Source organism: Solanum verrucosum, unplaced genomic scaffold, assembly GCF_900185275.1.
Source record: "Solanum verrucosum unplaced genomic scaffold, falcon-dt-bn FXZP01000194.1, whole genome shotgun sequence".
Lineage (NCBI taxonomy): Eukaryota > Viridiplantae > Streptophyta > Magnoliopsida > Solanales > Solanaceae > Solanum > Solanum verrucosum.
This window is the reverse complement of record NW_026020416.1, coordinates 2,659,765-2,672,160: the sequence shown is the minus strand read 5'-3', so window position 1 is coordinate 2,672,160 and position 12,396 is coordinate 2,659,765. Positions and strand designations below refer to the sequence as shown.

General features: G+C 35.9%; 3 protein-coding genes across 5 annotated transcripts; 2 read left to right on the top strand and 1 right to left on the bottom strand.

The window, feature by feature from the left end:
- Nucleotides 1–307: 307 nt before the first annotated feature.
- On the top strand, nucleotides 308–1,580 carry LOC125840857 (B3 domain-containing protein At1g49475-like). Its single transcript, XM_049519822.1, has 2 exons — nucleotides 308–424; nucleotides 1,059–1,580. The coding sequence occupies exons 1-2, from the start codon at nucleotides 308–310 to the stop codon at nucleotides 1,578–1,580; spliced, it is 639 nt and encodes a 212-aa protein (XP_049375779.1).
- A 277-nt stretch (nucleotides 1,581–1,857) lies between these two features.
- LOC125840856 (B3 domain-containing protein REM19-like) lies at nucleotides 1,858–2,388 on the top strand. Its single transcript, XM_049519821.1, has 2 exons — nucleotides 1,858–1,968; nucleotides 2,074–2,388. Exons 1-2 carry the CDS (start codon nucleotides 1,858–1,860, stop codon nucleotides 2,386–2,388), a joined length of 426 nt encoding a protein of 141 aa, XP_049375778.1.
- A 1,432-nt stretch (nucleotides 2,389–3,820) lies between these two features.
- On the bottom strand, nucleotides 3,821–10,615 carry LOC125840909 (putative pentatricopeptide repeat-containing protein At2g02150). Of its 3 annotated transcripts, none has more exons than XM_049519887.1 (5): nucleotides 8,193–10,615; nucleotides 6,964–7,015; nucleotides 5,373–5,518; nucleotides 4,178–4,277; nucleotides 3,821–4,082 (listed from the first exon to the last, which is right to left on the bottom strand). In XM_049519887.1, the coding sequence occupies exon 1, from the start codon at nucleotides 10,577–10,579 to the stop codon at nucleotides 8,294–8,296; it is 2,286 nt and encodes a 761-aa protein (XP_049375844.1). In that variant the 5' UTR covers nucleotides 10,580–10,615; the 3' UTR covers nucleotides 3,821–4,082; nucleotides 4,178–4,277; nucleotides 5,373–5,518; nucleotides 6,964–7,015; nucleotides 8,193–8,293. The 3 variants fall into 3 exon arrangements, with proteins under 3 accessions (XP_049375844.1, XP_049375845.1, XP_049375846.1); XM_049519888.1 differs by having other exon boundaries at nucleotides 5,373–5,499; XM_049519889.1 differs by lacking the exon at nucleotides 5,373–5,518.
- Between the last annotated feature and the right edge of the window lie 1,781 nt (nucleotides 10,616–12,396).

The window sequence follows — 12,396 nt, the reverse complement described above, 5'->3', positions numbered from 1 at the left end:
ATAGGGACGGAGGGAGTATTTACTTGCCTCCTCAATTCTTGAGTTAATCAATCAGATTGAGTGATGGATTTGATTTGAAAATCTTGCACTTTACAAATACTAGTATTAAATTTATTTTTATAAGATTTGATTGATAACAACACTATTATCTGCCCAAAAAAAACACTGTATTGAACATCCATCAAAATGGTCATATTTATGTTTTGGTATTCTTAGACCTCCCCTTTAATGCAATAGCCAGCAATTTTACATCTACCATATTAGTACTAAATAAAATCATTCTGCAGGTGGATTGAGAAAAGCAAACATGGCTCTTAGTGAAGGATTTTGCCTTGGGAATTCTTCTTCTTCTACCAAAAACAATAATGTTGTGCAACCAAAATTCTACAAGATAATATTGTTCCAAGATGAATGCATCCGTCTGGTATGTACAATTAATTTCTCTCCTTTTTTTCTTCTTCTTTTGATTTCTGTTTCTTAATTCAACCATGTGTGTTTCTGTTGAACCAAATTAGATATATAGTGGTGTGTATAGTTAAAGCATAATGAATTTAGGCTTACAGTTTTGTATGAGTTGTAGGAATTAAGGGGCTATTTTAGGTGTAAATTTTAATGAAAGAGTCAAGTATATGGTTACATTAAGGGGGGAAAAGCTTCACTAACAGTATAAATGATCAAGTTTATGAATAATTACATTGTTGATGAATGGAATCCCATTATTTCATTTTCGAACATATGTTGCATAGATCTACTGAAATAGGACAATGAGTTTGTATCTGTGTTTCTACTTGTACTTTATGTTGCTCGCTTGGACTCTTTAGAAATGTTGATGAGTGCGTGTCGGATGCTCCAAAAGTTGTGCATTTTGAAGAATCTGAGAAACATAGGTTCTAGTTGGCTTGTGGGCATACCTTTTGTTTTAGTAGTTAGTTATGGAAAAAAAACAGAGAATGTAATTTGCAGGATTTTCTTAGGATTAATTGGTACTATATATATATTACTGTCTTTGATTCTGAGATTTATGAAACTGAATCAAGATTTCATTTGCACACATGCAGAGGATTCCGAAAGGCTTTGTCAAAAGATGTTGCAACAACATTTTAAACCCTGTGTATCTTGAGGTTCCCAGTGGACAAGTATGGGAGGTTGAAGTGCAACATTCTCAAGGTCAAATTTGGCTTACCAAAGGATGGCAGGATTTCTGTGACTATTATTCGATAAGCTGTGGACACTTTTTGATGTTCGGATACAATGCTCGTTCCCATTTTAATGTCACTATATTTGATTTGAGTGCAGCAGAAATTGAATATCCATATAGTTCACGCATTTTCCATTGCCATGAAACACACCATGCACCAAAAACTGACTTGTCCGAGTCGGATTATTCTATTGATATCCTAGAGGATATTCCAAGAAGCCAAAAATTGAAAGAAAAAGTTCCTGATATGGTTGATCATTCTGTTGAAAACCTAGGCGATGGACAGTTCGCCAAAAGGAAATGGCACGAAGATGATGTAGCTTCATCTTCTTTCACAAGAGAGGGCCAAAGTGAGGATCTTTTTGGCTATGACCTGAATTGAAAATCAATCTTGTTACATGATAATTTAGTACTATGAGTTTAAGTTCTGTGCACCAATATTGTAAAATTAATTACACAATCAAGTCATTTATTAGGTCGTAAATCTTTATGGTAAGTATTACTAGTAATAAGTAGCTTCGTAGAAATGGTGAAAAGAAACTTTACATTGTTGTTGTATATAACTTAAATTCATTCAGTATTAATATAATGATTTTATTGAAGACTGCAGGATTCACAAGCAAGAATCCAAGAATGTTTACGATCAGAACAAGACGGTAATGGATAAAGAGAGCACTACAGCATATCAACAAGCAAAAACTTTTAAATCTAAGAATCCGTTCATTATAGTTTTTATGCAACCATCATATGTCTCTGCTCCATTCAATCTGGTAAGCTACAAGCTGTAATCTTTATGGACTTTGCAGTGCTCTGATATTTTTTTATTCCATTGCACTATCGTCAAAATCAATTTACTTAGTCATCTCCTTTGGCAGTCCATAGCGTCGAAGTTTGCTAGGAAGTATTTCCTTGAGAACGATGGCAATCTAGTGCTTCGTGTTCCAGGAAGTGGATCTTGGTCTGTCAAATGCACTATCGGAACAGCAAATGCTAAAGTTGGTTCTGGTTGGAAGGCATTCGTGTTAGAAAATAAGTTAAAAGTTGGAGATGTTTGTGTATTTGAAGTGCTTAAGGGACAGCTCTTTGTAGATGTCATAATATTTCGTGTAGCTGGGAGCACACTTATGCACGATATTGATATTGTTGATGTTGATAATCACTTGGCTGCCGTGAAAATGTTGAAGATATAAGCTCATAGGGGTATACATAATATCATCATGCGTCTCTGTTTTGAAGTTGTGACTTTACTACTTTAATGTATAAAAAATGTGACTTTATTGTATAGTATATAAAATTCATGCTATTTTGATGATTAGAGCAATTCTTATGGATTGACTGGTAGAAGCACACAAAAGGTTAGAACTAAGGCCTGAAAGCGTATTACCTCACAGTTTAATATATTGGAATGTTTCGTGTTAGAGGAGGTTGTCTGTCATCTTTAGTTACTTTGCATTACCTCAATGCTTATTGCCTACAAATATGAACAGATTTAGGTTGAAATTTGTCACTAACTCTGATTCTCTGCTAAAGTTGTGTGAAGTTCAAATTTTCGTAAGCTCACGAAGGCAGATGTGATTTCTTTTGGTTATTTTTCAACATTACAATTGTTAATCATACTTTCCCATGTAGTTAGTTATTTGGCTGTCATACATATGCATCAAGTATATCTTTTTGGGTACTAATAACTTGATGCTAATGCAACCTGTAATAACTTAGACGTATAATATACACGTGCATAGCACATGTCCAGAACTAGTATTGATACATAGAAAGGGCATAGACCCCCCACATCTCTCACATCAGATACCACATTTTTTGGTACTTTCTCTTTCCGCAGATATTATATACAATTGTACTTTGACATACTCTCATGAATATTTAAGACCTGATATGTGGTCTGCGACTGTACGTACATCACAATTTCTTCTGCTTCATCTAAAAACAACACAAGTTAAGGTAAAAGATTGATTCAATTGAAGACAAAGCACTAGATAATACTGCGACCTACAAACATATCCACTTGGTGAGTTCATCTCAAACTCAAAAACTTCCACTGGATTATATCCATGGCTTCCTCAAGAAAGAAGGAAGCAGGCACAAGCGGAGCTCAAATGACCGAGTCTGGAAGTATAACTCAAGATTGTCCATTTCCACCAATTGAATATGCAATGTCCACAATATTTATTGCACAAGAAAACTACTTCTCTCCCCTTCCTTCACCTGTTTCCCCAACCCCAATTCACCCATCCCTATTCAAATAATAATTAAAAAAAAAAGCATAACTCAAATGACACCAGTCACAATGTCACATAGTTAAATTTCTCTTCATCTCGGTAAATTGATAAATCAAATCATCATAGCAGAACAGCTCAGCAAAGAAATGATGTCAAACAAATAGGCCAAGGACCCAGGTTTACAATGTAGAAATCGTAATTTACCATAAGCAAGATCTCATTGCAACTTTTTAAAAAGAACTGGTGTCCTAGATTAATCCACTGAGGACTTGCTATCTCCTGTTGTACTGTACAACTCTATCCAGTAAGACCAAGACAATTAGGAAGAAATCAACTAGTGTTTCTTGTATCAACTGGAATTTGAACCCTCGTCCTCGATGACATAGCTGCTTCCAGGGAAAAACCAGTGGTTTTCCACCAATGCCATTCAGAAAAAGAGAGCATTGTTTTCATGTCATTGATCACTAATTCATGTTCATCCCCTCAGTAAAGAGCAAAATTTAACCTTCATGACAGTTCCCTTCTTGCTCAGTTCATCATGTCAAGATTGAGCTGGTAATTGGCCTCCAAATCAATATGACTTGAAACAACTTCATGCTTAGTCCATGACAATGTAAAAGATTTCGGCTCTGCTGTCTCATGGGATATACCTGGTTCAAGAAAACTGGAATAAGAAAATGTAGAATCAACAGCCAATATGGCTTCATCACTTACAAATAAACTAAGGTAGGAAATTTCCAGTTACGTTGATGGTCACATTGTTGTAGAAGTTCCTTAAAGATCCATCATGTTCAGTGATACTTTGATCTTCCTCCAGCTCTCCTCTGTGAAGCAGTAATGAGCTCCTGAAAAAATCATGTTTCAATGCTAAAAGACTGAACATAAAATATATAATGATGTCAATGTTGTCTTACACCAAGTTTTCATGATTTACACATGTTTAATTGGAATAAAGCTTAGTACAAGTATCTAAATGAAAAACACAAACAATTTTAAGTGGCTGCATATATTCAGCCTTGAAGATTCTAGCGATGGTGTAAAGCAAAAGCTTAATTAACTAATTAAGGAGCCAAAGTTTAGAAAGCAAAGGCTTTAGCATAGAAGTAAAACTAAATATATGTACTACAAGTTATCAACAACAAAAAAAAGTTGTGCCAGCATAAGAACAGCAAAGTTTATGTGAGAATAGAGAGGACTATGGGGCCTATATGCAAACAATTCACAGACCTACGTTCATGATTCTAGGAGATTGAAATGGTGGGTGAACATTTTACAGAAAGCATCCACGACTATTTTGTCTTTCAAGAGAGCATTAAACCAACCACTTCCATTTTGTTTGAAACTGACCCTCTCCCTAGCAAAAAGGGGAAGGAACTTTTCAATCGATCACACGCCTTGCACAAGAGAAGGAAAAGAGAAAAAATAGGCACTGCCTATATCTTCCCGATTGCTTTTTTAGGTTGATTGTAATGAGATTGGGCGAGTTCGGAATTCACTTCCGCTTTTCGCTTGAAGCAGCTCACCACCTTGTCGCTAAAAGGGAAAATCGTCTAAGGCTTGATTACTCCGTCATCCTCCGTCCACTCCATTTCCACCTTTAAGTAGTGGTGTTGGTGTTTCTCGTTGCAATCATTCTAGCAAATCCCTTTCTTGAACCATAGGTAAGAGATATGACAAAAGATGGCCCCTAGAGCAAAATAAAAGGGAAGGAGCATTGTTGTTTGCGAGGTCTTGATCATTTATATGGACCCATTTTTCTATCCATTTTTGGAAATTTGGTACCTATAAACCATTCCTAAAAAGCGATCGGCTCATGTTGGGCATGATGAATCACTCGTTGCCGACCTTTTGCCAATTGCCAACAACACAGAAGTACCCCCGCTTTGTGTATATATTGAAATTTTGAAACAAGTCTGTGAAAATGCTAAGAAATAAAATACCCGACAATTGGCCAAGCAAATAAGTCAACTTCAATGTGGACTTGTCGTGCGAAGAGTGCATTATGACCCATGGTTGCTTGCATGGTGGGAGCGTCTCCTTCGTTGTGGGTAAACGAGAAACTCGACTCTACAAACCAGAGAAAAGGCTGCACAGTAGTAGTAACAGCGTTAAGACCAAAGCTTTTATAGTGCTAGCAGGAATGCAAGTGAATTATTCCCTCAAAATTGAATGACTGATATGAAAAAAATGCTACCGGGGGTGTTATGTCATAGGAGGGTGCCTACCAAGTTGAAAAATAAGTTCTATAAGACAATCAATGTTTCTGCTAAATTCCAACACATCGACAAGATGAGCATCACAAATATGTGGATGCTAAGATTAATGTGCAGTCAGCCACACAATCAAACAAGACTGAAGTGATAACATTCAGTCAATGTTTGGCAGCAGAAAATCATCTTTGGGAACATGCTTGGATGATCTAAGACCACTCTTTAGACATACACGACTCGGACCACTCACGATCTTGACACAACATGTCATAAAATAAGATGTAAAAAAAATTCAGAATGAAGGTCCTACCTAGCTAGATTTTCAAAAAATTTCTAGTGAAACCCCTTTTTTCCCCATTGCCTTTTCTTGGTTGAATTTCTTACTAGAGCAAATCTTAGCAGTCATGGTAGATATCTCTCTACTTTCATTCCCATAATCCTCTAGCTTTTCACCATCACCAAATCCATGTTCCCATTGACAAACTTAAAACCAAAAACAAAATCAGAATATGCATTACCAACACAAAAAAAGAAGGTAAAGTAAAACAAATAAGATAAAAATGATTCTTGCATATAGGAGAAGCGAAAGACCTATTTCCATTGACTTTTCTTTTCTATTTTCTTCCTGCTTTCTCGTTACTTCTTACTAACTTCCTCCAGAGAAATCTTGGTGATCAAGTGACATACAGTTCAGCTGGCCTGTGGTTGAGTTCATGTGTCTAACAGTAGAATGTGCACCTCTAGTGGCTGCTTTCTCCATAGTTGAGTTCATGTGGGCAGTAGTAAAGTGTGCACCTATAGTGGCTCTTTCTGGAGCAATGCTGTGGCGGAGAGTTCAGGGAAAAGAATTATTGGGGAAGTAAAGGACGAAGAAAAGAGAAAACAAAAAAAAGGAAAATAAAAACTAGAATGAAGAAAATAGATAGAGCTTGTTCAAAAGAAAAAAAAATATATAACATCCAAACTAAGAGTGGTTGATTAGCCCAAGTGTTACTACTCAACAACTTAATTGATAAGTTCATAAAATCTTAACAAAGTACAAGCATGGTACAACTTCTTTAGAAAAGAAAAGTTCAGAGTTGGACAATATTAGCCAACAAGGGGATAACTCGCATAGTTTCTAAAACTAAGAGTGGTTGATTAGCCTATTCCATTGCCACACAAAAGTAGTCTACAAATTACAAAAACCACAAGCGTCAATTACTCTTTTTCTTTTGATATTTAGAATGATCTGTAACCATTTTCTTTCCAAAACAAAATAAGAAAATCAAACCATAATGCAACATTTCCAACCAAAAATTAAGCACAATTATGAACTTACCGCCTTTCCTCTGTTTCTGGGCAGGCTCAAACCTAGGAGACAACCCAATACCCTGCAGTAAGGATCACGGCCAAATTAAGCGATATCACCTAAGGAACACAAAAGAACCAGTGGGTCATTTCATACCTCAACTGGGATCGTGCCTAGAATACTTATTCTTGGTAGGAGTATCTAGCTTACAATTTTTGTTTATATGAAACAATTACTATAGATGTTTTGTTTGATGTGGAACCAAGCACAAATAAACAGAATTGAAAGGATGATATTGATTAATTAGTAGACAAAGGACAAGTCATACAGGGAATACAGTCTAGTTCCAGGAACAAATATAAAAAGAAGAGAGGATAAACAAAAGGCTCACATTTCAGTCTCGGGCAACTTATCTTTAACATATTATGAATCACCACTGATTTGACTTCCCCAATTATAAGACCCCTCACAAACTAAACTTCATGGATAATTTAACTTATAACTGGTATGCCTCGAAACACATACTTCTAGTAGAGTGGATAACCCTCATTTTCAGTAATAAATCTGACACATACAATAATTTTGGGGAAAAATTTAATCTTCCTTTATTGTGCTCATACTATTGAAAAATGGTGGTGGAGAGAGTTATAAAATAATAGCCAAAGGAGCTAGATGGAAAGTTGGAACTGGTGACTGACAAGCTCATCTCCACATCCCAGGACGCTTTTATTGGGACTTGGGAGACATTCTAGATGCATCCCTTATAGAAAACAAGATGATCGACTCAAGATCAGGAAAGGAGAACTACATGAATTGTGTGAATGGAAATCAAGAAGGTCTTTGGTCATGTTACTCTTTTGGAAGAATGGATTTTGGCTACAAATGGATAAGTCATTGTGTATGGAAAGTAAAATCTTCCATTTAGTTGTACACCATGCATCCTTTTTTGAAGCCTAAAGGAAACTAGACAAGGGAGTCCTATACCACCATTTACTTAAAAAGGCATTTTACTGATGTAGCAGCACTAAACTGGTGCTGTGAACAGTATCGAAAAAGTTCCCGGACATACACAAAAGGTTCCTATGAATTGTGCAAGTAGGAAACGAAATCTAACAGGGTTTCAGCACTATTTCAAGTGCAAGTTTACAAAAAAAAACATAATCTGTACAGAACACTGAGCATTTTATCTATGTTTTTCTATTTACTACATTTAGTCAACATGTAAGCACAACTGAATACATGAATGAACTGAAACTTACCTCAGTATTGAGATGGGGTTGAATTAGATATAGGAGAGCACACTGAGTATAATCGTGACCTCTTCTGTCAATGATGTAACCAGACAAAAAAATACAATTACTCAGGTTTGCATATTATGAACTGCAACGTCACTTGTAACTGTCGTAAGGCCTCTTTTCATCATTTCATTTTGCAATGCAAGAACTTCTTCCAGATTACCAATCTCTTGATATTTTCTTATAAGACATGAAAATACAACCTCATCAGGTTTAACACCCTTCTCAATCATCTCATCAAAAAAACTTCTCGCCTGAGGCACCTGGCCATTTTTTGAAAGCCCACAAATCAAAGCAGTGTAGGCATGAAGGTCAAGCTCCAAACCACTACCGGTCATTCTCCTTCGTAAATCTAAAGCATCTTGAATATTTCCCTGCTTTAGATTTCCATCTATCAAGGATGTATAAACTATTTTATCTGGATGGATACCTTTTCCAAGCATTTCATTGAACATCTTTTCCGCAGCCTCTAGACATTTATTTCTACAGAGGCCATGAATTAGAGCTGTATAAGCCACAACATTAGGCTGCAAACCCATTTTTGGCATAGAATGGAAATGGTCCATTGCTTCCTGGACAAATCCCAGCCGACACAAGCCATCAATTAATGCAGAATACGTCACAACTGTAGGGGAAATACCTCTTTCCTGCATTTCATTTAGCAGAGCCTGTGCTTCTACAGATTTTCCAGCCTTAAAGTAAGCGTCAGCAAGTATTGTGTATATGACATAGTTTCCCTCTATCCCAAGTCCCTTCATTTTATCAAATAAAACTTTGGCTTCTTCAAAATTCTCGTCAGAGCAAAAACTCCATAAAACTATTCCATAGAGTAATGTGTCTGGTCTGATATTATTTTCTTTCATTTGTTCCAAAATATTCAAAGCATCCACTAGCCTTTTTGATTTGATATACCCATGGATAAGAGCAGTATAGACTTCTAAATTTGGGACAATCCCATCCTTCAACATGACCCTAAAAACTTCTTCAGCTTCCTTGATACTCCCCACATTACAAAGGCCATCGACCAATGTCGCATAGGTCACGACATTTAACTTAACTCCTACCTCTAGCATCTCTTTAACAAGCTTCAACGCTTCATCAACTTTACTAACTTTAAAATGAGCATCAATCAACGAAGTATAAGCAAATTCATTAGGAGCAAGACCAACCCGCCTCATGTCTACAAAGAACTTGATAGCTCCTTGTAACATTCCTTCTTTGGCAAAAACATCAATAAATATGCTATAGGTAATCACATTGGGCTTCAAGCCACTTCTCTTCATCTCATGCAGATACTCAAATGCTACTGCCATCCTTCCAGATCGACAGAAACAATTGATCAATGTATTGTATGTTACTACATCAGGAAGACATTTAGATTTCTTCATTTCTTTGTAGATAGAAACCATCTCCTCAAGCTCCCCATGCTTACCAATTCCATCAATGAGAGAATTGTATGTAACAATATCTGGTTCAATGCCTATATCCTTCATCTGAGCAAATAACCTTTTTGCTGCATTCAAATCCCCATCCTTACATAAATAGTCAATCATTATATTGTAGGTATACACTGTTGGAACAATTCCAGACTCAATCATATCATCAAAGAACTTCAATGATGAGTTCTTATCACCTAACTTAGAGAATCTGTGCAAAAGATAATTGCAAGATCGTGCTTTGGGAAGAACTCTAAAACTTCTCATCCTTAAAAAGCACTCACTAGCCTCCTTAAGCAACCCCAACTCAATTAGTACACTAAATAATGCATCAAACACCCCATACCCTGGCTTACAAGCATTCCTTGTTGACCAAAGAACATCAAGTACATCAGAACAACGCAATACCTTTTTATCATTACTCAAGGTAACCAGTTCTTTTAGAACATCATATGTATCACTATACATTCTAGAATAGAACAAAATGTGAGCTACAATACAATAACCCTCTGCAGTATGATAAAAATCAGTCTGTGTTTTTGCCCACTTGAAAAACCTCAACACTAACCTTGGGTCTTGTTTCAATGCCAATAGAATTTCGGAGACCCAAATAGGAGCTAAAGCGGAATCAAAAAGTCTTGCAATCCTAATATCATCTTCCCATTTCTCTTCCCGTATGATATTCTTAATGGAATTATCATTCAAAAAAGTATTACTAGTATTTGTGGAAAATGGGTATCTGAATAAGCAAAGAAAGTTGTTGACAAAGAAGAACAAGTTTTGCGGGAATGGAGTAAATGTAGCAGGTGAGAAATGGCTTACACGGTCAGATTTTCTGAATGTGATACCTAATAGGCCCCGAACAAAAATTAACATGGCGAAGTAGAACAAAATAGCTTCAGTAATTGACTCCATTCATTGCTCTCCGGCACAGCCCTGTATAGCCATGGTAGTGGTGAGTTTTAGGGTTTAAGCAAGGAGATGCCAAAATACCCCACTCCAGGCGTTATTGCTAATCTAACATTAATAAGTAGACATTTTAAGCTAATTCATTTGGTTCACATGGAATTATTTATTCAATGCTTAATAATGCAAAAGATTATTACAAATAGTTTATAATACAATTTTTTTTTTACTTGAATTAATTAAATTTAAATTACACATTTATATCTATATCTATAACTACATAAAGGAGAAACATAGACACGGTAATGTGTCAGCCTCCATTCATATTTATCTTTTTTCTTATTTTTTCTTATTTTTTTCTTAATTTTTTCATTAAATATTTTCTTAACTAAATAAAAATTCAATCATATTTACTATTCTAATTATATCTAATGAGTTACAAAAAAAACCCGTCATTCTCTACTTAAATAACATGCCTCTTTGTAACATTCCGAAAATTTCTAAGTTAAGACTCGAATCATTCTTCATTTGTTAATAAGATCGTACCGAGTGATTCTTACTTGTTCTTAGGTGTTAAGGTCAATTATTTAGTGTGGGAACGATTTTGGATATGAATTAAGATCACTAGAATCCCCTACCACAAAGTTGAGTTGAAAGCTTTCTTACCGATTGAGTTTCAATATGAGATTTTACTTGGCTCAACTTCAAACGATCATATTTCTTAGCACATAAAGAATTAGGTGGCCCATAACCTATAAAATTAAAGGTCTTTGAGTCCTCTTTCCAACACCGCCAAGTTTGCTTAATTTCGAGTTTGGAGTAAAAGTTATGCTTGTTTTGGTGAAGCCTCTCTTTTAAGGCACTTCAATCGTCTTTAGAGGGGCAGTTTGGTCTTTTCCCATCCCTTCTAAGCCTAGTCACATTTTTCTTCACCCAATTAAGGTTTGAAATAACGTTAAACCATATTTTCACGTTCTTTAACACTTAGAGAAATTAGAGCAAGGTTCCAAGAGGAGAAAAAACTAAGTTTCAAGCGTTCTTCAAAATTCCATTGATTTTCTCCAATAACGTTTGTTCTTTCCAGGTATGTAAGGCTTCTCAAAGTGTTGGACTTGTTCGTCCTCACGCCCTACATCTCAATTTAGTTAAGAAATCGTTACATCTAAAAGATCCATTCGTAGTTCTTGATATTGAATTTGATTATTTAACAATTGAGGTTTTGATTCTGTTGTTTTATGAATCTTATGGTGTTGTTCATGCTTGGTATCACATGAACCCTCTTGATTTGGTAAAGTGATGTTTTCCAAAGGAATTATATGAAAGTTCTCTAGTGTTTGGTTTTGGGTTGAGAATCAAGAAGAGTTTAGGAGAAATTTCCCAACTCTAAACTAATTTGGGGCCTTTTAGGCTTGACAATTTGTTGAGTTGTTGGGGAAGGGCCTAGGGCGGCGCGCCAAGGCTGGCCTTCAGCAGTTCAGGCCCTAGGGCGGCGTGCCAACAGTGCGCCAAGGTTTGTTGGGCTCATTCTTTTCTTTGTTTCATCCGCTGCATATTCCTTTAAGTTGTGTCACGTTTCCTTTCTCTGTAGTAGCTCCTATAATTTCCGTTTACCTTTGAAAATCCATGCATATCCTAATCACATGTCTTAATTTTAAGAGAAAAGTCCAAGAACTTTTATTGAGTTGATTCGTTCATGTCTATATTTCAGCATGAACCCTATTATTTGAGTATTCCTTGAGTTATTGTTGAGAATCTTTTAATCGAACAATTATCTTCAATTGATTTTCTGAGAAAGTAAAGAGGAGTTTCGAAGAAAGTTTAAAGAG

Excerpts from the sequence above, each read along its gene's own strand:
- LOC125840857 (XM_049519822.1), top strand. The coding sequence starts at position 308 with ATGGCTCTTAGTGAAGGATTTTGCCTTGGGAATTCTTCTTCTTCTACC. Across the intron at positions 425-1,058 it reads AAGATGAATGCATCCGTCTG|AGGATTCCGAAAGGCTTTGT; the intron begins GTATGTACAATT and ends GCACACATGCAG.
- LOC125840856 (XM_049519821.1), top strand. The coding sequence starts at position 1,858 with ATGGATAAAGAGAGCACTACAGCATATCAACAAGCAAAAACTTTTAAA. Across the intron at positions 1,969-2,073 it reads TCTCTGCTCCATTCAATCTG|TCCATAGCGTCGAAGTTTGC; the intron begins GTAAGCTACAAG and ends CTCCTTTGGCAG.
- LOC125840909 (XM_049519887.1), bottom strand. The coding sequence starts at position 10,579 with ATGGAGTCAATTACTGAAGCTATTTTGTTCTACTTCGCCATGTTAATT.